The 27,067-nt window shown below is 38.2% G+C and overlaps 1 protein-coding gene across 1 annotated transcript in view; it reads left to right on the forward strand.

The window, feature by feature from the left end:
• The first annotated feature begins 7,469 nt into the window (after positions 1 to 7,469).
• The window catches only part of EYA4 (EYA transcriptional coactivator and phosphatase 4), a 219,194-nt gene continuing 199,596 nt past the window's right edge, over positions 7,470 to 27,067 (forward strand). The window contains exons 1-2 of the mRNA XM_074948451.1: positions 7,470 to 7,608; positions 26,330 to 26,431. Coding sequence (XP_074804552.1) covers positions 26,399 to 26,431 — 33 coding nt within the window. The 5' untranslated portion in view covers positions 7,470 to 7,608; positions 26,330 to 26,398. The remainder of the gene's footprint in view (positions 7,609 to 26,329; positions 26,432 to 27,067) is intronic.

The following is a 27,067-nucleotide window of genomic DNA, read 5'->3' on the forward strand; positions in this document are numbered from 1 at the left end:
GGCATGCTCTGGAGAGGAGGTGGGAAGAGGTGGGCCTGGAGCATTCCCCAGCAAAGTCAGCGCCTGTTCTTCTCCGGGTAAGCTGCCACTGTTGCTGCAAAGGTGCTTCCTAGTGTCCTTGCCTGCAGCGGGCTGTGCCTGTGTGGGGTAAGCCAGGGGCACTTCCGAACCACAGTACAGTACTGTACAGTATATGCCTTTTGTCTTCCTAAAAAAAATTTCCTTGGAACCTAACCCCCCCCATTTACATTAAATCTTATGGGAAAATTGGATTAGTTTAACATCGTTTCACTTAAAGTTGCATTTTTCAGGAACATAACTACAGCATTAAGTGAGGAGTTACCTTCTGTATATATGTATACTGTGTTTCAAGCCATATATATACACACACCCTGATTTCCAAATGGCTTGAAAGTAATTTAAACAGTTAACTTCCAACTGACACCTATGATTCTCAGGTTGGAATCCTCAAAGGCTGACATCTGAAATGTATAGTGAAAACTATATCAGAGCAAGCACCTTTTAAACAACTAGAGGACTTTACAATAACCTCTCAAAGGGACTGATAGCTGGCCTTTATTGTCTGCACTGCTTTCTGCATATCATCAAACTGTAAATGCTGAAAGTAAATTATTAGCTTGAGTTCCCTTTTTTGGAGCTACAACATACAAGTTCAGAAATGATGCATCATTTTGAAAAAGGCTTGAATAGTACACATAAGAGGGGGAAAAGGAACTTTCACTATGAAATAAAACAGGTTTTCTGAAAACAATCATTTTGACATCATTTTTTGGACTGTATTTTTCATTTTATAGGTTTCAAATGTAGTGATTACGTTACTGAGTTTCCTGCTTCTATTGCACATCACCTGCTAAAAATGATTGAAATTGATTGAGCTTCATTTAAATCTTTATTTATACTAGGAGAATAGAGTTCCATCAAAATTTCTGGAAGGAAAAAACATAGGTACACTGAATAACAAGAGTAAGGTATACTGTCCTTTGTAACGGAAATGATGACATATTTTAAGCATTAAAAAATGTACCTGAAATTTTTACTTTTATAAAAATGTGAATAAGCTCCCGGTGGCTAGACCAATTCTTCTTTCCTGAATATAAGTTACTATATTGTAATGGAAGTCATAGAGATTACATGATATTACGTTGTAGTAAAAAGATTCTTGGCATGAATTTACATTTGTGATTATGGCATAATGAGCTCAATCACACTAAGAATGAAATCAATGATTGTTTTGCCATTGACTTCACTGGAAGCAGCATCTCTGATGATGGACTAATAAACATGAATGCTGGTTATGTAGTTCATCCCAGAAAAGTGCCCATAAAATTATTATACCTCACCATAATGTATTTTGTTTATGCCACATACATGACAGAAAAAACTATTTTGATAATGTTAAAAATATTTATTTGTACTATGTGTCATATCCCTTAGAAGTTTGGAATGCTATAAGTAGTTCTGGTGGAGATACCAGGAGTGGACAGAGAGCAACAACTGATAAATTGGAGATAAGATTGCAAATGACTATAAATAAGTTAAGGCAAAAAGCTTTAAAAGAACATTGAAAATTTTCAGAAAGAATCATTAAAATTTCAAGGAACTGTTAAACTGCTTAAAAATTGAACATGGGAAAGTATGAAAAGTTGCACTGGATGGATGACATTAACAGTTTAATGAAACAGATTAAGATGTTCACAGTTTCATAAATACACAAAAGTACTTATTATTTTAATCTGTGTATCGTATCTACATTTATGAAACCTAAAAACATGGCATCTACTACCATACACCACAATAAAGGCTGTCCAACCTACTCCCAACAGATCCTGGAGGATCTGCAGAAAATCCTGTGCAAAACATCAGCTCTGGCCCTGAAAGCCCTTCCCAGTCCAACAACCCCACCTTCCTAGTTTCAGGATTTCACTGGAACTGTATTAAGGAAAGACTGGCCCTGGTCACAGCTGCCCCCTGGTTCCCTGAAGGTAGTCCACAGAAAAGATAATATGACCTAGGACCTTTTCTACTCCTTCCTCCCAAGACCTTTGTACTGTGGAACAACCTCAGTGGGGTCTGAATGATGCAAAACTCCCATTGACTTCAGCTGGACTTTTGTCTATGTAAGAAATACCAAACGGAACCCGCTACTGGTAAGCATAAAATCCAATTAAGGACATCCTTGATACAGTATTTGGCACACTACGTTGGACATGTTTTTATGATGAAGTGTTAAATCTAGTCACTCAAAATAAACTTGCCACTTATTAGAAGTGCTTTAATATTTGCAACCATAAAGCTTTGTGTTCAAGGATGTAATATCTTTCATATTTGTTTGAATTTTTTTAAAAAGAGACATCTGAATAACATCTTACATTAAGAAATACTTAAAAAGTGAAGCTAAAAAACAATGTGTTATGTAATGCATTTAAAGGCACACTTAGCACTTCAAGTTTAGAGTGACTAGCCAGTCATAACCTGCTGTTGAACCCACAGCTGAACTCTATATGTAGAATTACTGAAGAGGGTGGGTCGCTTTCTTTTTATACTTGAAATCTGATAACCATGGTAAAAGAACCCCCATTCATTCTTTCTTTGTATGACTGTAAAGCAGCTATGAAGTACCAATAATAACCTTAAGTATACAGATCAGCAAACTCAGCCTAATGAACTTGCTTTTGGATTTGAGATTTGAACCTGAAAATGTAAGAAACTAGATTCTGATATTATCATAGAGAAAATTAGAAACAGATACATAAAAATATGTGTTTGTTCAGTGCATAGCACAATGGAGCCATCATCTCTATTGGGTCTCTAGGCCCAATAATAATAGTAGTAATAATTAATAAGAATTGCCAAAATTAGTATTTTGTGTCAATTATCAGATTTTTCCTCAGAAAACATAAATATAATCCCTTTGCCTAAAAGAGCTTCTTTTACAATGATGCAGTGTAATTAAATTAATTTCACGTCAGAATTGTTTACAATAATTTAAAAGTGCGTATTATTTTTCATAACATATGTAAACAGGCATATTATCTGGAGCCATGCCATTTAAGGCTGTAATCTCGTTAGATTTCGCAAGCTAAGTAGGGTTGGGCCTATAGTACTTGCATGGAAGACCTCCAAGAAAATTCCAAGTTATTGTATGAACTGGTATTTGTGGATCGGTAGGCAACATTCTTCCACTGACTCTGTAATGAAATGGTGCCACAGCTTGGTGTGAACAATCATAATGCTGTCTTTTAGATAAGAGGTAAAACTAAGATTATGACCACTTGTGGTCCTTAAAGAGCCTATGGCACTTTTTGCAAGTGTAGGAGTGCCTGTCCTGGCCAAATACCAACCTAGGTAATTACATCCTGCCTACTTACATTCCCCTGTTGCTTTAATTGGATACGGTATTATTTTTCTATTCTTCTGTAAAAATGGATTCCATAGCCCCTCCTTGAGCTGCCCTTGGCCTATTTCTTTCATGATCTCATGCATTAGCCTATGTTGGGCCAGCACAGGAACTCACTCGGTGTTGCATAGGCAGCCCTACGTGGCCACGTAGCTCCTTTATGGGATTTAAGTGACATGGAGGATATTGTGCTTGTTCTTTGCACTAGGTACCTGATCCAAAGCCTGTGGAAACCACGAGGAGTCTTTATTGATTTCAATGGGATTTGAATAAGCCCCTAGATCTGAACTGTGTCCTCTATCAATTAAAATTGTTGTTCAAAGTCACCTGTGGCACACATACATAGTTATAATAATTCACTTAATTATCCTGTCAATGACCTCTTAATAAAGAATATTTGTTTCATTATGAAAACAATTCCCTTGGGGCTACATTTAGCACTCCTGAATGTGTCAAAACTCCCATTGTCTTTGGGCTGCAAACGGGAGCATAAATCTACCTTGCACTAGCCTGCCGTGCACTAAGTGTCCTTGTGGACCCTGCTGATGTGCACTAGCAGTTTCTCAGTGCACTTGAATTGGAATCAAAGTGCATGAAGGAACTGTTAGTGAGAGTCATCTGGCCCAGGTCTCCCACTAAGGGTATGTCTACACTGCAATAAAACCACCCGTGGCTGGCCCAGGTCAGCTGACTCAGGCTCGTGGGTCTTGGGCTGCGGGGTTATAAAACTGAAATGTAGATGTTTGTGTTCAGGCTGGAGCCTGGGCTCTGGGACCCTCTCCCCTCGCCGGGTCTCTGAGCCCAGGCTCCAGCCCAAGCCCAAACATCTACACTGCAATTTTATAGCCCCACAGACTGAGCCCCACAAGTTTGAGTCATCTGATCCAGGCCAGCCACGGGTGTTTTATTGCAGTGTAGACATACCCTTAGTGGGAGATTTGGCAGAGTAACAAATGAGCCAGGAATACATAATAGGGGGGAGATTTTTTTTCCTCTTCAATTTGAAACCTGTGAAAAACATAACTAATGCATACTGCATTGAACAAAGAACATGCATATTCTTTTAAATCACTTACAGCATACTTTTTTTTACAGAGGGTGAACACATGGTTAAAAGCTTGCTTTAAAAGTGATGTGTCTATTAAAACAAGCCATGTTACTATGTGATTGTTCACTGTAACAGGGATTTGCTTCACTGAAGTAAATTGGAAGGAAACCAGGCTTCAGAAAACCTTCATTACAGGGATCAGCTACTTTGTAGTAAAATGTACTGCTGTTCACATATCTAATAGAAACAAATGAGTTAACAACACTTTTTCTTATAAAAGTAGTCTGTTAATAGGATGGGTACTGCGATCACTAATTTCATTCTGCATCAGGGTTGTCAATTTCAATTATTTTCTGCAAATCTGATTTTTTTACCTTTGCCCCAGTTATCCTCTAAACTTTTGTGTTCAAAATGCACTTGATTTTTCTGGCTTGTTTCTACGCTGTGTCAATTTAATGTGTTTTTTGGGGGTGGGGGAATAGATTAAAATGTTTTTCTTGCTGAATTCTTGAAGGTCAAAGAATTTTCCAAGGCTGCTTCTCTCTCTGAGTGGCAAGTCTCTGAAGACACCAAATATTGAGTTTTTATAAACTTGTTTTCATGAGGAAAGAATTCCCTAAGGGAGTTACTACTAAACCTGTGCATTGCATAGCTCATATACAAACAATTGCACTAACATGGACATCTTCCTACCAAATTATTTCAGCAGTACGATGACTTAGGTCCAAATTTTCAAAAATAGGTGTCCAAATTAGGCTCCTAAATCCACCAGGCATCAAAATAAGAGACCTGACTTTCAAAAGCACTGAACACCTCACAGCTTCCATTGAAGTCAATGAGTTACATAAGGACTGAAGCACTACAAATCTGTACAAGTTTTGTTCCCATCTACCTCCTACCTGCATTATATCCAGTGGCATCATTAATAAGCAAAATGGTTTGCTCCTTCAGCATGGCATCAATTTTCATTACAAATATTGTCCCTTTGCAGTAAATTGGTTTTACCATTCCCCCTTTGACATATAAATAATTGTAAAGTTTTTAAAGTAATTATCAAGGCCTAGATGGTCTCAGAATTGCCAACACACATTCTTCAAAAATCCTAAATCGGGGCCCTCAAAGTCATGAGATTGGTTTAAAAATAATTAGTTTAAAATATGTTTAGGGTTCTTTATTTACCTTCTGTTTTATAAGCCTTTTTAGGTTCATGTTTTCAATATGTTTTTCACAAGGTAGGGGCTAGAACCTTACTTTTTAAACAATGAAAACTGAGATTTGTCATGTACGAGCACTACTGGACTGGAGCTCTGAGGAAAAACAAAAATATCATCAGACTCACTATAAAACTGCAAGACTAGGTGAGGAAGAGGCAGGAGGGTGCAATGAGTCTTCCACTCTCCTCCTCCTACCCCTTGTGTGCAGGGAGCGGAACTAAACACAGTCCTTCAACTCCCAGCACATAAGGATTGGGACTTTGCCCCAGAATGCACTGGGCAAGGGCTCCCTTCCACACTGGCCAGGCAGAAAGAAGGGAGACAACTGCCAACGCTAAAAGGGTATAGTGGCAGGTGCTGTTGCGCGTTTCCTCAGTGCTCCCCATGTGCATCTGCACATCTCTACTTTAGCTTCCCCAAAAGTAGAGAGACTGAGTTAGAGCCTTCTTTTAGAAGAACTAGAGATTACAAAGATTACAAAGCAAGGGCCAGCTTGTGGTTCCTGTACTCATGTTGGGTATATTATCTTACCTGAGGCTGGATTGTGATCTGTCCTGTGCATCATCAGTGAAAAGGAGTAGAGGAAGTTTAAGGCGTTACCTTATTGCCTTGCACTCTACCACTACTTCCAGTGTACAGCGGACCGCAGGCTCTACACAGGTAGTTATGGTGCAGGGGAGAGGAGAGAGTGTGTTGACCCCTTCTCCAACACATCCAACAACGTGCCCCCTCCCCCCTCCGTGCTTTGGGGAGCTTATGCTGCATCCTAAAATAGTCTATGCCCTGGGCAGAGTATAACTCTGAATCAGGGGCAGTGCAACAGCTTGCTGACTATGGGCCAGACCGCAAGTCACCTAGGCCCCTGTGTAAGTAGCGCCAATTGATGTCAGGGAGCAAGGCACTACTCAACCCTAGTAAAGGTGGCACGAGGGGGAGAGAGAGAGAGAGAGAGTTTGTAAATATGAGCAAATGCAGCCCCCAGGTGCGTAACTGCTCAATAGCTAAACCCTGCAATCCTGGCTCAGGCCGAGCTGCCATTGGAGTCAACGGGAGTGAGGGCTGCAGGCCTGAGCCCCAGGGAAGACGAAAGGTCCCAGGGGCGGGGTTCTAGTTAAGCCTTGACACCTGGGAGACGGGGGCTCTCCTCTCGCCGGCCTGTGCAAGTAGCAGCTCTTCCCACGCTGCTCGGCGGGCACAGGGTCAGCGGTGACGGCCGGAGTCGCGGAGGGGTCCGGGTGCGACCCAGTGCCGGGGGGCGCGGCTGGGGCAGCAGCACGTGTGCGCGCCGCGGCCAGAGGGGGTAGGAGGCGCAGGAGCCAGCCCCGCTCCGCACGCTGCCCGGTGAGCTCACTGGATACCCACGCGAGGAAACAACCAATGGCAACATGCAGCTCCCGGGGCTGCAGTAAATACGGTCACAGGCTGAGCCCCCCCCGCCCGCCCGCCCAGCACCGTGCTGCTGCCGCTGCTGCACCCTTGGCCCGGCTGCCTGCAACAGCCCCCTGCACAAGTGCAAAGCAGCGCCCGGGGCGGGGTTGTATCGCGCGCTGCCCTCCCGCTTTGGGAAACCCGCACCCCATTGGGGTTCCTCTGTGTGAAGTAGTTTTCTGGGGGGGGGCAGCTGTGTGTGTGTGTGTGTGTGTGTGTGTGTGTGTGTGTGTGTGTGTGTGGAGCAACCAGTTGCACGCCCTAAAGTGAGGACAGTGGTTGCTTTCTCCCTTACCAGCCCCCCCTCCTCCTCAATCCCGTTTGCTCTGGGTTGCGGTGTGTGGCGAAGGGGGGGGGGGGAGAGCCGTGGAGGGGGGATGTCCTGTTGTTTTGCCGGAGGAGCAGCGCAAAAGGGGAAGCTCGACTTGAAGAAGGGGGGAGAATCAACAACCCAGGAGCAGCCGGCGCAGAGAGGTAGCGGCGTGTCCCCGCACCAGAAGGTGAGTGTCGCTGCTCCGCTCCCCTTCGCTTCCCACGTCGCCCCCTGTGTGTGTATATGTGTGTGTGTGTGTGTCTCCGCGCGCGCCCGCCCGGCTGCCTGCGCCTCGGGGTTATTGCGGAGGCTTGGTTTCTTCTTTTTGAACCGGCTGCCGTGAGACGCGGCAGAGATCCCCGCGAGCAGCGGCTGATGGCTCTGAGCCCTGCTGGGCACCGAGACCGGGGCTTGTCCAAACCCAAGCGAGGAGCCCCCCCCCCGCAGGGGGAGAGATCCTCGCAGACTTCTGGTCGCTCCTTTGGCCAGGCTTTTCTGCCCCTCTCCAGGTGAGCCAAGGGCTTGCGTTTCGCCCCCCACCCTTTGATCTGCTCTCCCTGGAGCCCCGAGCCATGCGGGTTTTGTCCCGTTCCGATGCAGTTCACTAGCCCTGGGCTCTGAAAGGCAGATCGGTGATGCTGGCATGAGTGTATAGCAGGAAATTCACCAGCCTTTTCTTGGCATCCTCTTACTGCCGCTTTTTGCAGGCGATTGTATTTTCTCTTTCAAGGAACCTCCTCCCCGCCTTGTGGAAGTTTTGTACTTCGTAGTCAGGGAGACGTACGCGGCCGAGTTTGTGTGTCCTCGCTGCTAGGGCAGGGAATGTAGAAGAGGTGGTCAGAGATTGAAATTCAACGGGTTTTCTGGAGGTTTGTTGTGGTAACTTGACTAGCGAATCCTGCCAGCAACCTGAACGTGCAGCGTGAGTTTTGTAGGACTACAAACCTTGGGGGAAGGGGAGTTTCCTTAATTTATGGCAGCTTTTGTAAGAACATGCTTAGCTTTCAGCACTGTAAAAACGCAGATGGTTCAATCTGGTCTGGAAAATATGCCCTTTTGTTCAGTTGTACATCCTCTGCCATGCAACTTCCAAACTCCCTCCTACCCCCTAGACTCTGGCAGCATTTAAATCGAATTTCCTTTCTTAATAAAGAACGTTTACAGTTTGCAGCCATTAGAAAATATCTGCTGATGAAACGAGACGGTCCCACAGTGGCAATAAAATAAGGAAAATATCTTAATGTCTGCAGCCTCTGTCGCAGTATTTGGAGGGAGTGGGGACCCAGGGCTCTTTTGTTTTTGTTCCTCTCCCATTTTCTTTTTCTAGGGGAATATTGTGGTTTAAAGCCAGACACAACCGTATGTTCTCCCTTTCTCCCTCTCCCCCGTTCCCTCTAACTCTCCACTGTAGACGAAAACACAGGAATAATAGCCTGTTCCACCTAGATGCATCAGCACCGCATGCAGGGGCTTGTGTTTTGGTTTGAAAACACTTCCACGTGGAGGAGAGTCTGTGTGTGTTTGTACTTAATCTGAGGTGGTAACAGGATTCTCTGTGTTTAAACCCAATGGGCTGTTGGCCATTAATTTGCCTCTCTGGCTGTCATTACGGACGCTTCCAAAATCTGATACCTAGGAAAAACTGCAGGTTAGATTTCACATTAAGGACTCGTAGTTAACAGTTTTGTTTCTCCTACCTCTGTCTTTTTTGGCGCGGTACATAGCATCCATTTAATCAATAGAGAGGAATATTAGTGTGGTATGGCAATTAAGCCCAAAGTCGCTTTGACATTTTATTTTTAAGCAAAGGCGACTATCTGCAGTACTTATGTTTATGCTCATTTCGTGTCATGCAGTGCAGGGGTTTAGCAGTCTTAAGCGTTTTTAACAGAAGTGAAAGGGATCCCAGGATAGAGTCGCTGCCAGTCAGTAATTGACATCTAAAGTTTCATGTGCATTTATGAAACTGACTACTATTAGAAACCAAGTAGATACATTGTTGTTTTTCCGCAATCCTGTGAGCAAGATTCAAAGGAAAGATACATATTTTTTTTTACTAGTAATAAATATTTTGCATTGCATAGATCCGATGTAGGTAGGGATAGCTAAAAAACAGAGCATTTTAGGTCGTTCGAATTTAAACCTTTTAAATAATAAAATTGTTTTGCATTAAAATAATAAGAAATCCATATAGATTTTAATCTAAGGTCTGATTTGCACATATTAAAATAGTAGAAGCAGTGATATAAGCAGACTAATTAAATATATATTTAACATAAAGCAATAGACAATTCAGAATTGCATTGAAATTTACTGAAGTATATTTTCACCGTATACAGTTATAAATAAAGCATTTTATCTGATTTCTGTTCTCGATTTGATGTGATCTTTCACTGTATTATATATATATCTTTTTATGTATTAAGGATTTGGATATAGCATAATTTCAGTTTCCAAATACAAGTTAATAGTGTTTTGTTGCACGTTCAACATTTTTCTCTGATTTCTTAACACAACTCATCACTTCTTAGTGACCATGTAAATCAAAATCTTAACATCACTGTAGACTTTCCACTTTTTTCCCCCTGCAGTGCACCCGTACAGTGCTGCAGAATGTAGATCTTTACATACCTACAACTTATGTTGTAGTATAAATTATATCAAGTAAGTGGAAATACAAATGGACAACTTCTCCCCTTCTTCCAGTACATTTTAACATTTAATGTAATCTGGGCTACATCTAAAACAAACAAATTAAAAACAAATCTTTCCTGGTTTGTTTTCTGAATGCTGGTATTCATGTTACCAACTGTTTTTTAATTAATTGTAGTATCGTAAAAGGAAAATACAAGGTGAAAATGTCAAATAGTTACTTTGTACTTGTTACATATTTTAATATTTATTTTTATATCTTTTGGATTGTGTTAAATTATACTATTATATATGCAGTCAAATCATATGCTTAGAGGATTCTTTTATGTAGTAATGTCTTACAACATATTACTACTCTTCTGCAATAGAAATTTATTCTGATATAAGTGACTGAGAGATCATGGACAAAATTATAGATCAGGTTCCCAGTATCACCGAGTTCCTTGTTACTCATACTAAATAAAATGTATTGTGCATGACCATTTGAAATACAGAAAGACAATGTCCTATTACATATTTTCAGCCTCTGATACAAGCTTTGAAAGTTGTTTGGCTCTTGTGTACCTTAGTTTTACTTTACAGTATTATAATAAAGAACTTTATGTGTCAGAATTTGGTTGAGAATGGGCAAAGATAATTATGCACTTTTGACAAGAGTTGATTATATTGAAACAGCATTCATTCTATTTTTCAGGTAATGTAAACTACTTTTTTCTGTTTAATATGAAATTCAGTCCAGGAATTTCCTCTTTCTCCTCCCCTTCCCCCCCCCCCCCCCCTTATATCTGTCAAGTGCTGTTGAAAGCAAATACTAATTATTTATGTGTTATCTTTTTCTGTTTAGAAAGTGAGGATTTTATGAACTCTGGGTAAAACGAGTCTCCCTTTTTATAAATGATAGTTTATTCAGCGTAGTTCTACATTGCAGCTGCTGATCATATTTCATAGAGCTGTTAAAGCACTTAAAATCTAAAATTAGGTACTGTCTGGTAGTAAATATTTCAAATCACTCCTTGAAGAAATAAATAGAAAAGTGTGCTTTCAAAATATGAGATTTTGAAGTCTTTAATCATACAAAAGCAATCATGCTTTGCTTTTATTAAAAATAATATGCTTACTACTTAAACTATACACAAAATGTGTTTTTAATTTTCTTCTGAACTATCACCATATAGAGACTCTTAAACTAATTGTGTATGAGAGCATAATTAGGTATTTTGTTACAGCAGACAAGAGGCATCCAAATGAATTTCTAACATACCTGTATCTCCACTTATTATTTCTTACTGGGCTTAGAAGTGAATGTATATTCAGTTGCTTGTTTTCATGAAAGTTTATGTAGGGCATTTAATAACAGAAAGTATAAAACTTACTTTTTTTTATCCAGACCTGTGATCAGCTGTTTTATATAACTGCATTCAATTATTATATTTTGCTTTTGTTTTATAGTAGTTACTTTGTTTTCAGTTTGGAACATGGAGCCAAGCTCACCTATCCATTCATAATAATATAGTTTGGATTTTCAAAAAGACTGTAACCCAGACAGAAAAAGTGAATGATTTGCAGATAGTTGTCAAGTGTTTTTAAAGCTTTATAAAAGCCTAGCAATAAACCAGGTTTAGTAGCAGCACCACATGTACTAAAATGCCTTATGATGATACCCTAGGTTTTACTGCATAGTTTAATGTTCCCTGTGATTTCTGGCCATCTCAGAGTACACATTTATTGTGATGGCAGAAACAATTTATTTCAATTAATAAATGTTTTAAAAATTGTGCAACAGAAAAGCAGCTCTGATACCATGTGAATTAAAGAGAGTGTTTAACATTTTGATTGTTGTTTCAAAAGTTTGTAAGTAAATGTGAAAAATGTGATAGGCAGTTTTCTTTTTTAGTTTTAGATATACTGTATAAATGTGAGTCCAACTGTAACCTTTCCTGTCATTGAAAAGCGCTAATTGATCTGGCGGGCCCTGACATAATAATATAGTTTGATATTTGAAACCATTCAGCTTTGGTATGGCCCCTTAATCACCCCTGAGATTTCAGGACATGGTTCTGCTGAAGACATAAAACTATTACCTTTTTTGAAATCAAATAAAAATGGTTTTTAAAACTAAACGTTGTATGTGTTTTCTTCCTTTTGAAGTCAGTGAGAGTTTTGCCTGCCTAAACTCTGAACTTGACTGTTTAATTAGACTTTAGAGTCTGCAGTTAAAAATACTGTTACTTGTTGTATTTACATGTGTTTTATAATGGTGACGTTTTAGATATTAATATATAGAAATAGGTTGTTGGGTTTTTTTGTGCAAGAGATTTTTTGCCAAGTCCAAGCTTCTGTCTGAATGTCAAATTAAATCAGAAGTGCTTAAAGAAACCTGGGTCCATCTTACTTATCATAGCAGTGTGAAAGCTTAAATGTGAAGAGCACATATCTGGTGAGTATAAAGTAAATTTTATTTGGAAAGCAAGTTTATTTAATATTTTCATTTTGAGTCCATATTATGAATTATTTTTGGCAATATTACAACCTACTTGGGACACCCATAGGAGGGGCCTCCGTCTAAAATAGCCATTCGACTCAAAACCTGAGAACCATACTGGGCACATGTTCTACCTTTTGCTTAAATATTAAATGTTTTATGTTTTTTCTTAATCCTGTATTAAAACAGACTGGACATTTCTGCACAATCTCGCCACTGAGCATTCATGCTGACAGGTTTATATATACTACTTGTCACATTTTTCAGCAAAATGGCCACTGTTAATGGCAGGCTCAAAATACCAAGTATAAGCACTTCATTTTCAAACTTGTCATAGTGTTGTATGGCAAGAAATGATTCCCATAAGAGCTTTCAGTGCTGTGTTGAGCAAGGTCAGTGCAGTTTTTCCGTTTAAATTCCTACTCCCTAGAAAAAGAGGGAAAATCATTGTGATTCCATACTGGGCAGCTGTTGCTAGAAGTACAGTAGAATGAGTAAGTTTATGGAAAAATAGTTAATTGGTGATTGTGTGTTGCTTGAACAACACTTCTCAAGCAGTTCATCTGTACAACAATGGAAGAGTGTTGTAGCTCTGTTTTGATTGCCTTATACTGTGGCCAGACTATACATTTTTGTAATTTTGTCTCCTCCGTTCATTATAAAGACGTGTCATAGACACTGTCTCCCACAAAATACCTGCAGGTAAGAGTAATTTCATACCTGTGATAGCTCTCAACTTTTTTACCTGAAGGTGAATATATTTTTAATTAATTTGACAATGTAATATTCATAGTGTTACACTTTGATACTAACCTGAGATGACCCACTTACATTGACATTGTCAGCAATCTAAAGAATTACTACTGCCTTTTTTTTAAAAAATTGGGTTGAAGAAGAGAGTAAGTATTCTGCTACTGACACATCTATAATTAAACCACAAAAATCTGAATCAACATATCAGTAAGGGTCTGACTGAGACTACAAAAGAATAGAAATACAGAGTTAAGCTTGAAACATTGAACAGAATTCTGCTGGTTATATGCATATAACTCTATTAAAATCAATGCCTTTGCATGGATGTAACTGGAAACTTGATTTGACTAGATCCTGAGCTGGTGTAAATCAGTATAGCTGTGTTGAAATCAGTGGAGCTATTCAGCTTTATGCTAACTGAGGATCAGAGCCTCTAGCTTTATCTTTAACCCAGTCTCTTATGCCTCAGATATTGTCGTACACTCAGGTTACATGCACGGTTTGGAGATTTCTGCAATATCTAGACAGAACAAAGTGAGTTAAAGATAAAGTTACAGTCAAATCTTTCAATTTTCTCCTTTTTTGGGCTTTTCAGACTTATGAAGAAATATTTTATGTTAATTTTTTATAACAGTATTTAAAAGAGCATAAAAGGGAGAACTGTGAGCCAATTACATCTCTGGAGCATTGGCTCCATTAAACACAGTATATCAACTGACTGTTTTAATTTGTTTTAGGTAATTTTCGTGCTCATGAAAGTGAGCAGTCATAGAACCAAGCATAGTGTAGGTGGGTTAAATGCAAATTTCCTTGCCAAGTTCAGTCAATGCATCTCAGACCCAATCTGCTATTCCAGTTCTGGTCCTCTCAAATGCAGAGAATAATAATTGTGCTTAAAACTATAGTGGTTTTGTGAACTGGATAACTTTTTTCTAGGTAATTCATTTTCAGTTTTCACTTAAACAAGATTTGGATCTACGGTAGGTCTCCATAGATGAAATGTTAAGGTGGTAATCCATTCTACTGCCTATATTAATATTTATTCTACAATGGTGTGATGTAGGGAACTGATAGTCTATCACGTTAATCTTGGTTAGTTAATATCTCTTTCACCTCTCAGCCAGATGATTATGTATTCAATTACCATACCAGGAATTGGCCTTATAGCTGACTCTGCCACTTTAGAGCAATAATATTGGGTGTGACTGCAATGAAAATGGTAATGCCTTTCAGATGAGTTTCCATCTGCAGACTCTCCTACTCATTTCTGGTAGCTATTTAGATGGGTATTAACAGTTAACTTGTTTTCATATCAAATATTTTATACTTATTGTATGTGCCATTTTCATTTCTCTGGGGGGGTGGCTGGTACAGTAATCAAATTTTGTCTTAGGCCACAAGTGAGATTGAATTTGGAATGCTCTACATAATCATTGATGGATACTTAAAACTACCTGCAGTTTTTGGCTTATTTAGAAATCCTATACTCAAGAATTCACGATTAGAGTAGAGCTCAGAGATGCTTCAGAATCGAGAGTAACCTGCATTGGGAGAGCTCTGTAGGGCACAGTTTGGAAGTAACACTTCTGGGAAGTTCTGACAGGTTTCTTTCTTTCTTTCTTTTTTTAGGTGACCTTTTAGAGGTGACAGTTCTAGGATTTATTCAATAACTGTGCAGAAATTTAGGTGCAATATGAGATGATGGTGATATAAATTTTCCATTTGGGTTCACTTCTGTTTTGAACCTGTTCTTATGACAGAAAGACAAAGCATACTTCTACTGGAAGAAAACTTTGTCACCAAAGCTGGCAGCAGCAGCTGCTGATTGGGTTCTTTTACGGCTGTCCCGTGAAATGAAGTTGAATCATTTCTCAAAAGTGGCTGTTACTTAAACCTTCACCATAGGAAAGGGTTTAATTTATGGCAGCTATTTTTTTTATTCTTCCCCACTGTTGCAAAGTACTACCTTGCACACTATCATATTGCAGGTGTGTTGTGTTGTGTTTGCAGATAACGTGGTACGTCACATGATTTGTTCGTTTTTTATGAGAGCAATCAGAAACTTTCTAGTGGAAAATTGTAGTTGTCTGTCGGACGTGTCATTTTATACTATGCCTATAGAAGGCGCACAAACGGCATGGTGCGTTTTAATATCCAATGCCCAAGCTGTTGCCTGACAAATCTAATATGATGATCTGTGTGTGACTTTGCATGCAAGGGTCTTGGAGGACTGACCATTTTTTTTAAACTTAAGTTTGATTTTTTCAATACGCTGCTATGCAATATATTGTAAGCGTATCTAGTTTTCATAATTACAGTTGCATAGTTAGTGCCCTTCTTTATGGTTTGAAATTCACCAGTGGTGTGGTACATTATCCTAAGGACTTCCATACCACTTAAGTTCTGCACAGGGACTGCTTGGAGGATCTCCTAGGATCAGAGTGTCCACTGGGGGGATCCAGTATACTGTCTTTATGCCAAAGAAGGGGACTCTGAGCCATGGGTCAGCATGGAAAACCTTCATTGGAGATGGAGAGGCCAGAACAAGCCTAATGGATCCTCATTTTGATGGATTCAATGGCCTCAGCATCCCCCACAAGTGGAGCAGAGGAGTTGTAACCACTGTTTCTGTTCACATAACTAGGGTAAAGGTGTTGGCCTTTAGGTGGTGAGTGGATTTCACCTTCATAGAAACTCTGTTGTTCACGTACATAGAGCCTAAATATGGTATTTCAGTTTTATAGGTTCAATGGATGAAATCCACTCCAGCCTTAACCAATCTTTATGGTTTTTGTGGGTTTGTTTTTTGTTCTCACAAAGTTGATCTTTGAGTACAGATTTATGCAAAAGCCATGTTACACTAATGAAAACCAGGCCCAAAATGTATGTGTGTGTGAGAGAGAGAGAGAAACCTTTTGAAAATCTCGATGTAAATTTAAGTAAAGGCTATTATATGCTTTCTGCATCAAAAGCCCATGATGGAAAAAAATGTTCAACATCCAACACTTACTGATATTTTTATTAAAAATTCTTAGAAATTTCCATTAATTGTCACCCTAACTGTTCTGTTGTTTTTATTCAGATTAATTCAATGCCTATCTTGTGGCTACTGTAATAGAAATGATAAATAATGATTTCCCTTGTTTTTCCTCAATTTCTCTAAGAAACAACCTCTGTTCTCCAAGAGTGGTTTTAACAAGAATTACTTATCCTGAGACTGTTTCTGTACACAGGTTTTTACATTTCTGATTGTTTAATTCTTCCCAGAGAAGGGAGCACCTTTATTCCCAGATCTGCTATTTCAGGGATACTGCCAACTTGTACTCTAATACATTTTTTTTAAAGTTTAAAATAGTTACCCATAACTATTATGGGTTACATAACCCTGAGTACGCCTACCAATTTTTGTCGCTTTACAATCACATTTTCCTATATTTCAAAAATATTTTCTTCTCTGCTGCTCTGTTAAAGACCCACACAAACAATAGTGGAACTGACTGTATGCAAAGTGTTGTCAAATGCTCAATGTAAAGAAGCTAAAAAGGAAACAATTTTTTTTCCTTGAAACACTTTCATTTCTAGTAATCTTGGGTGTTACTTCAATAGTTTAAAAACGTTCATGTTCCTCCAAGTCAGAAGATATTACTGTTGAATACCCATTAATATTGTAGTATACTGCTTGAAACAAATTGAATGAGTTCATCGTATAGTAAGTAGACTTGAACATGAATATAAATGGTGATTTTTTTTTAAGTTATAAAAAGTTTGCTTTTGTTAGAGTTCACATCTATGTTTGGATTCCACAGCGGTTCCAATATGACATGCTAAGGGTTATTATCCTAGAAATAATTACATTATCACTGATATTATACAATCTGAATTATACATCTAAAGTACTATTTTTTTGTTTTTAAAAATTGAATTTAAAAACTGGAAAAAAATCATATGTGTGATTTTTTTTTTTTTAAAAGTTGATTGTGTTTGTTTAAGTATACAGGGTATTCAATGGTTATAATGGTTATTTTCTAAGGGACCTGTTTAAGAAGAACAAAAATGATTACCTTATAGTTATTTTTCAGTTATTTTCCACAAAAAAATAAGCAAAATGCTTATTCACCAAAATATGTAATTTTGGAAAACAAAACCATTGACCCACAAGACCAAAAATAACATAACATTAATGTTTCAGATGGAGTTCTTAAAGTCTTCTCTTTTTGCTTCTCTGCATTACTCATTCTTGAAATTCAGCACATGGTTTTTCTGCATCTAGATATAAAATAAATGTAGTAGAACATATTTGTAAATTAGCTTTTCTTTATTTTTCAGGGGGAGACCAATGGGATTATAGATTAGATTTGGTTGCAAGGAGTCTGGAAGAACTCCTAGGAAGTAGTCTAGAACTGAGGAGACCCAAGTTCAATTCCTTACTCCACCCCAGACTTCCCGTGTGACCTTGGGCAAGTCACTTAGCCTTTCTGTTCCTCACCATTTGCAAGATGAGGATAATAACACTTCTCTGTCACAGGGGTTTTGAAAGGATAATCACATTAAAAGGTTGTGAAGCCCTTTGAGATCTACTGATTTAAAAGTGCAATGTAAGAGCAAGGTATAGGCACTGTACAAACAAAGAACAAAAAATGATCCCTGCCCCAGAGAGCTTACAAATGAAGGCACTAAGGCATTGTTTCACCAAATGTAAACATCATGCATAGTTTCAATGCTTTGGTAAGATTTCTTAAGAGATTTTTCTATCTTCCCAGCATCCTTTTTACCTGTCCTCTGGTACCATAGTCATGGACAGCAAGCAAAAAAATATTCTATTGGCATGCATCCTTCCAACTTTCCACCTCCCCTGTGCTTGTATTACATATGCAACTGATGTATGGACCTCACTTCTTTGCGCTCATTGATGACATTACCGATACAGAGTTCATCTGTTTGAGTTCTTATTGCTGCTGCTCTACCAAGTGGCAGCAGATTTCAAAGCCTTGCAGGTCAGTTAAGGTTAGAATCAGTGACGCAGAGTATAGATATATTTTTTAGCTTAATTTGTTTAGTTACTATATATATATATATATATATATATATATATATATATATATATATATATATATACACACACACACACACGCAGTCCTTGAACAGTGTTAGTCACAGACAGAACACAAGCAACCACCTCTTTCAGAAAACTCAGCCCAAACACCAATGCTCAGATCCTACTATGCACCAGAGCAATGGACTCTAATTAGAGGGATGAAGGTAGAGAGCAAACTTATTATTTTCAAAAACTTCCCTCCTTCCAAACAAACTGAAGTACAAAATTAACACAAGCATACAATAAGGTTGAGTACTGCTCGCACATTAAAAAAGAACTTGTAAGACTACGTGTAACAATATCATGTAGTTATGCACGTTAACACTATGCTAATAATTAAATTGATGCAGAAAAACTTGGTGCCATGAACTAGATATTTACTTTTATTACCATATTTCATTTTCTAGTATCAATTCACATATCTGAAAAAGAAAGATGGAAAAATTAAGAGGCAAGAAAAGATTCATGGGACTATTTTTGTAGGAAGAATGCAGGGAGTATAGAATACTTAAATTACGGGTGTAGCAGGCTTCTCTGTCTACTTTAACATTCTTGGCAGTCTTACTGTAGGAAGTTCCTTTATTTCAAGGTGTAGGGATAATTACTGGTCTGTTGGCTAGCTGCTAGGCTCCTCCCATGAGAACAACTACCAGGCAGCAGTAGTAGGGCAGTTCCAGACTTCCATTTACCACAGAGCCTTGAGGACACCATTTTTCTGTAAAATGCACTAAAACAATTGTAAATCTTTCCTAATAACGTTAACTTTTATTTTTACAATTGGAAATGCCTAATTCTCCCTCTCAGGAGGGTCATTCCTCTGGTATGTTAGCTAAACTTGCTACCCCATTTCAGCATATGCATATGTTCATATACACATACATACCAGATATTATGTTGTATAGGAACAGGATGGCCAAGCAGAGCCTGAGGAAGTGTTCCTCCTGCACTACCTCCCTTCAGGCACTTATCAAGGAGGATATATGCTTATATGCTCATGTTCCCAATGTAAGTTATCTGTTACTGCCTTTTTGAAGGCATTTATTGATGCAGGAAGAGACTGGGTTTCTCTGTCATTGTGTAGGTTCCACAATGTCTCCTACACTCCCTCCACATATATAGTTAACAAGGTGGTATGCTTCACTCTGAGGTAGTGGGAGCTAGGGATGCACTCATTGGCAGGAGAGATTTTTTGGTGAATTCCTAGAGTGGTTGCACAAGCTCAAAATAAAGAGGGAAAAACTCCTTTTGATAAGCAATCCCACTTGGACTGCCGGTATCCTAGATGCAGGCAGCTTTTCAAGGTTCTGCAGCACACAAAAATGAAACAAAAGATGTTTTCTCCGCTAAGGGTCACTGGACAGATTCAGGGGTTAGCGGGGCTTGCTCAGATGAAATAAGCCCTTGCATGACACCTTTTCCACTCAGTTGCATATCAAAGTCTAGATGGAGGAAAGAATCTCAACATTTTGCACGTCATTAGTAGACAGAGAAGTGAGTGTTGGAATTTGTACAAAGAGCTCCACAGAGCTTTCAAACTCTTCCAAAAGAAGATTCCCATCTCCACAAAATTCAAAATGTCTAAAATAAGAAAGATATGAAGGATACAATATCTCATCCTCTAGGAATGGGAGCAACAGAACAAGTCCTGTAAGAGAAAGAAAGGAAAGGAGAGTATTCTATATTAATCACAGTTCCCAGCACTTGGAAGTGAGTCTACTAAATTTTTTCCATCAGCTTGAATTCAAGTGGTGAAGCCTTTTTACCCCAACTAACTATAGGGCTCGCCTACAAACCTGTTTTCTGCCCCCTGCAGGAATCCTTATCCTTCAAAATAACGTTGAGAATACCATATGAGGTAAATCTCACTGCATTTTCTGTGAACTTTCTCTCCATGTATTGGTTTTCCTCAAGAGAGCAGCATGTGCCTATGCTATCAGACTGTCATGATAGCTATTTTTTTCTTCATCAATTATTTATTATATTTAAAACCTTTAAAGTTCTTTAGTGATTTATTCTCCTTTGCGATTAGAAATAGATAACATCTCATTAGGTTGTAGGGTTATTTTTAGTCGGGTCAGCATTTCTTTCTACAAAGTACAGCATTCACACTACTCAAAGGGAAAATATAAAAGTTAAGCCTATAAAGTTAAAAAATGTTTAACTGCCAGCTATCCAAAAACAGCTATTCTAAGACTTCAGTATGAAACGCTAAGAGTCTTTATAAGAACACACTGTAGAAAAACTTGCTTTCTACTCTTGCTAAAAATGGGAAAGAGAGACAGCTGGATGCTTTGGGTGGAGTTTTTAGAAGGGCTCATCTTTGGCCTAATGTTGCTCCATGGCTTCCATAGCACATTTGAAAATCCCATCTTTTATGCATACATTTTGAAGAATCTCCAAGTTGTGGGTAGAAGTGCCAGAACCCCTAACAGTGTGTAAAACTTAAGTACCCGAAGTGAAATCCTGGTCTCTTGAAATCAAATAGTTTTGCCATAGACTTCAATGGCGCCAGGATATTGCCCTGAGATTTGAGAGCGGTTGGAATATTTCTGGAGAGAGAGAGAGAGAAGACAGAGGGTGTAGGATGAGCAGTGCAGCAGTAGGCATGCTTTGAGAAGCCAAACCAGAAGAGAGAGCTGGAATTGAACTTTTTTTTCTTATTGTTAATTTAATTATTAGTCAAATTAAAACCCAGGAAAGGGGCAATTTTTTTTACCTCTGCACAGTGTGTGGACACTGTTTAAAGTGCGGGTTGGGAAAAATTAACTGATCATATGTACAAGCTTTCCTAGGAGCACCAAGATATGAAGAGTTTAAAATAAATAAAAAGCTTCTATAGTCCTTGACTTCTAAGACATTTTAATCTGCTTTAATTATTACACATGCTGATCGTGATCATGCAGTCATTACTGGAGATGTCAGTGGGAGTTTTGGCTATAGCTTTAAAGTAGTGTTTTGTTTGTCAAAACAATTGGTTTTTCCTTCCAGAATTTAGAGATGATAACTATTAGGTTTTTGTTTCCACAAAATCCTTTTCTCTCATGAAGTATGCCTTAAAATTGTATGGAATAAATATGACCTGTTGTATTGCGTCTTGCTAGTCGAGTTTAAAATGGGGAGTGAACAAAATAATAAGATGTATTATTGGTTGGATTTCAAATAAGTGGGGAATGGTTGAAAATAACAGCTTATTTTCTGTTGGGTAAGAACACAAACTTTTTTTTTCTTTTATGATTGTTTTGTGTAAGAAGAATTTGAATCAATAGTAGGCAGAAAAAGATTCTATTGTTACCTTTTAATCTACTACCCTCAATACCAAAACTACTGTTTACATTACTTTATATTTGTCCCAGACACGTTGCTTTTATTCCACATAAGACCGTTCTCCCTCAAAATTACTCCTCCTACTCCTCCTCTGAACATGATGCCATGGGAAACTCTGAGAAAGCAGCATCGTGCTTTTCTGCCCCTTCAAAAGATTCTTTTACAGTGAAATCGTTATGATGGAACAGCATTTTTTAATTTTGTTGAATAGTATCCATTGCACTGGAATACACAGCTTCAGTGTCCAATGAAATCAAAAGCTTTGAGTTGCTTCATGCACTTTATTTTCATGAATATTTTCTTTTAACACCAGGGTAAGTTAACATTACAATAAGTCACATATATATCATATATAATATACAGAAAACTAGGTAAAATAATTTTATAAAATAGGCATTTCCAAGTTAGGACATGCCAATGTCTGATTGCCTGTGCATCTTTAATTCCCCCTCCTGTGCATCCATTCTGTGCACTGAATAAGGTAGGCGTCTTATGAAAAAAATAGTATGTGATCACCTAATTAGCGTATATCGTCATGTCTACCCACAAGGGTACTCTGCACTGAACAGGAAATTATTCATGTTCTCATTATCTTCCCTAGGGCTCTCATTAATACACTATCTCAGTGCCTGACAAATATGAATGAAATTATCTCTTTATCACCCTTGTGAGATAAGAGAGGCGATGCTGAGGTATTCTCCTTAATTTACAGACAGGGGAGTTAAGACAAGCCTGAGGCCACACATTGGAAGAGTGGCAGAGCCAGGATTAGAATTCATGCCCTTCTTACTTCTGATGCTGTTAATTTCTGAAGACCAAAGTACCTTAATTCTAGCTCCCATTGACATCAGTTGCAGTTGAGTACTGAGAACTTCTGTATCTTTGTATGAGGTATCTCACATTGGGCACCCAGGAAATGAGGAATGCACAGTTCTAGCCACCTGTCAAACTTTTATATGAAGTGGCTTCCTCAGCATCAAATAGAAAGTCTGTGAAAGAGAGAAATCTCTTTGTGGCTGTCACCTGCCTTAATCATAAAACCACCCTTTCTCTTTATTTCCCTGTCTTATTTTCTACTCAACTTCCCATTTCTAGAGCAAATGAGGCAGTGATCCTACAAACAGACTAATTCACTACATAACCCTTATTACTTCCCAGAGCATCTATCCTGTGCACTGAATGAGTCAGGGATCCCTTGGAAAAAATAGTATATGGCCATATAATTAATCACTACCATAATGCATATTCATAATGAGGGCCAAATAAAGGTTGCACGGGCAGGTTATTATGGTAGGCCCCACAGACGTCCCTATACTTTTACTTTGAAAAGGTAATTTTTATTGAAGCAAAGGGAGGGCACATTCTCCTCCTAAATGATCTGTGTTAGAGGGAAATGAAGGAAAGATGACAGCTCTGTTTTGGAGCTAAGTTATTCTGGAGGCAATTTGAGACCCTGGAGCAGTCTAGAAATGGAAGGGTGCAAATGGCTGAAAGCCACCTTGGCTCTCCAGTCCCCATGGCTGAAAGTTTTGTGTTGCACCTCCCAGAAGTGCAGCACAAAATCTCACCCTACAGGTTTTGGATCAACTGGAACACTCCCCATCAATCTGAATATTTCCTCATAACCCTAACTTTCTGCTGAATAGAAGATTGCAATTGGTCACTGTTACTGGACAGACCACAACCTTGCTATCTTCTAAGCCAAAATCATTTTTTAAAGCATCATATGTGTTACTTACAAGCAGCTAAAGGGAGTTATAAAAGTTGTTTTTTCATTGCTCTTAACTTATGTGTGCATCACTAGGAAGAAACACATGTTTCTGCTCTAGATCCAGTTCTGGAAGTTGCAGCTTTAAAGCTGATGAAGTGTTTTATGCACCAAGATAAAAAAAAAATATGCATTTGTTGATCAGGAAGTCAGGAATCCTCCTAATTAAGACACTTCTTGAAAAGATAAAATTTTTATCTTGAAACATAAAACACTTCATCAGCTTTAAAGCCACATCTGTGAGGACTGGATCAAGAACAGAAACAGATGTTTTTCTTCTTACTGGCTTGTCTAAGAGTTTAAAACCATTAACAGTTTTTTTTAAAATAGTTGAAAACAGTTAAAACCACTTGCAATATAATAGGGATAACAGTACTATCCCTCTCTTTTTAAATCTGGTTCTCTTGATAGGATAAACTACATGATTGAACTGGTAACTGGATTATTGGCTCATAAAACAGCACGAGGTTGCTATTATCCCTTAATTTTATATCTTTATTAGGGAGTAATGCCGGTCTTATTTGAATCACTGAGTTATCTAATAGCTTCCCCCCACCCCTTACAAATTTGTAGAACTAACCGTAAAGAATATGGTCTCAATGCAATTGGTATAATCATTATTATGACATTATTATATAAATAATAATGTGTTTGTGGTTACTTACAATGATAGTTTTAACTTGGTTCAAAATGTAACATCATTTGAGCTCTTAAAATATTAAGACTACAGTACAAGATATTTACCTAAGTATTAATTCAGGAATTATTTAATCATAACAGCTCACTTGAATTTTGAGACAACAGATAAGCAACATAGCTCTCCTTATAGTATCATAGTACATTTGTGCAAAATTAGAATAGATGTAAGTGAGCCAACAAAAACGTTTTGAAATTGATTAAAAATATCAGGCATATTCGGAGTAATACAACTTATACAAGTGACATCTCTAATTATACATTCCTGTGGTGGTATTTCACTTGTAAATCATTCAATAAAGACCAGTTAACTAATCAAATTCTTTCCGAGTTCTACGTGGCACTGGCACATATTTATTCATTTATTTGCCAGTGGTGTCAGTGTAGATAGAATTTGTTCATGTGTGTGTTTTTGGAAGTGTATACACAAACTGTCTGGGTGAAATCCTAACTGCACTTAAATTAATGGCAATAGGGGCAGGATGTGTATATTTAAATTATTTAAAATATCAATAAACTCTGTTTCTTTCAAGAAAAGGTGTGACAGCTGTCTGCATTGACTTCAGTGGGGTTTGGATCCAGCTCTTAAAGATGTGAAAATAAGCTCACTAGTTCTAGGTATTATGGTTCCATAGTTAAGGTTGAGTTGAGTTTTGCACTTAAAGCAGGGATTCGACCACTTTGTTTATGTATGAAGCATTAGTCTTTGAGTACAGAATTCATTTTCTAAGTGTTTACAAGTAATTGATTAATTAGTGTTTGTGGGGTGCAGGATTGGAGGTAGATTTGAGAGGTAGGAAGGGAGGGAAATGTAGAGAGGTGCAATTGGCAGCTGGAATTTGAGGTTTGTGTGCACAGGAGAATGTGGAGGGCAGGAGGGAGAGGGATAAAACCCCAGCTGCTTTTGCAGTGCTCTGATGGTGTAAATGCAGCTTAGCTGGCAGGTATGCTCGAGCTGCTTTGTGCTGCCCCAGAAGGACATAAAGTAGCTGGAGCATACTGGTGAATATTGTCGTAGAAGTTTAAAATTTAAAATAAATTACTTAAAATTGCTAATTCCTATCTTCAAATCAGTAGAAATATAACTTTTTCTTTAGATTTCTTGTTTACTCTTCATGTATACAACTTTTGATTAAACACAACCAAAAGAAAGAAACACACAAAAAAACAAAGGGCAAAAAGTGCGTTCAAACAGACGATGAAGTATGTATTTCCCTACTTTAACATGTTTGGATTTCTTTGCAGGTTAACCTGACTCTGAGTTTCCTACATTTATTCTGCTTGGCTTGGGGATAATTCAACATTCCCATAATGTATTTTACCCTAAATTACTGCTGTGTACTCTCAACCTTAACTTCATGTTGACGACATCTTTTTTTTTTTTTTTTTTAAGTAAAATGGCTGTGGCTCTGTAGTTAGGGTTGCAGTAGTCGTTACAACACTGATCTCTTAAGTCACAAAATCTGCATACTTCAAATTACATCATTTGATGCAGTGATGTGTGTCACTCATCCTATTGGAGAAGGTGTAGAGACAGAAGATAATTAGGGTAATGCCCATCATTTAACATACTGTAGGGAGCTGCCTGCTTTAAATCACTCTGTGTATTTTGTTTAATCCAAAAGGAGTTTAATGGACATTAGAAAGAAGATAACATTCTGATGATTACATAATAATCTTTTTCTGCTAGCTGCGTAATGACTATCATTAATAGTTCTCTTTAAATGAGTATTATGTGTTTTTGTTCTGTGTTCTATAACAACTTTTGGATGTAAATATTAGAAAGGTAATCTTTTGCTGTCTATTTAAACAGCTGCTTTCATTAAACATTTTTAGCTTTTCTACTGCTTTGTTTTCAGAACTGTTTTTTTTTTTCTGGCAGGAGCTGAAGAATTATTACTTAAGTGTGTGTTTCTGTTTGTGTGTTTCAAATAGTTTCTGCTTTCCAAAATGACACTGGGCATGTTGAAACACAGAGAGTAAAATCCAGGCCCAATTGGAGTCCATGGGAGCTTTGCCATTGACTTCAGTGGGGCCAGGATTTCACCCAGAATGTATGTTAATACTGGACGTGCTTTAGAAGTAAGAATTAGATGATGACACTTTTTTTTTTTCCTTTTTGTTTTTTAAAAATTTAGAAACCCCAGTTGTAATTTAAAGGGAAGATACTTCTGTTGTGGGTGGAAAGAAAAAGAAAAGCTACCTCCATGGAAGACTCTCAGGATTTAAATGAACAATCAGTAAGTACAAGTTCAGTGAAGTTTTATCAAAGAAATTGCCATAGTGTTCTGTATGCCATGTTCAAAAGGATGCCTTCAGAAATTTCTCTTTGAGAATGGATGTGAGAAGTGTATCAGTACTAGTTTCTTTGAACAAAAAGACCCTGGGGACCTTCTGGGAATCTAGGTTCAAATAACTTTTTAGGTCAGAGGTGAAGTGAGTTTTCTGGTCTCACCTTTGTCTATTCTTGCACATTACAAAATCACCACACAGTTAAGCAGGGTTTGGCAGAACTGAAATAGTAAGCGTTGATGGACATAATTGAGGTACACTGGAAGAGCAGTATGTGAAGACCTTGCATAGCATCTGCTTGCATTGTGTCTGGCTCAAATCATTCTGTCAAAATATACTTTCATATTGTATGTACTGTGAATTCACACATACACGGGGCTGTTTCAGTGAGGTTAAGATCTGATAAATGTTAACATTTATTGAAAATTAAGGCGAATATTCCTTGTCTTACTAGTTATGATGGAGGAAGATCTTACATACAGTGGGCCAAATTCTGTAGATATATTGGTACGTTCCTATTGAAACCAGTATATTGCACTGGTATAAGTGAGAGCAAAATGTACGCTACTATTCACAGGCCAACA

This window comes from Natator depressus, chromosome 3, assembly GCF_965152275.1.
Source record: "Natator depressus isolate rNatDep1 chromosome 3, rNatDep2.hap1, whole genome shotgun sequence".
In the NCBI taxonomy this organism is placed as follows: Eukaryota; Metazoa; Chordata; order Testudines; family Cheloniidae; genus Natator; species Natator depressus.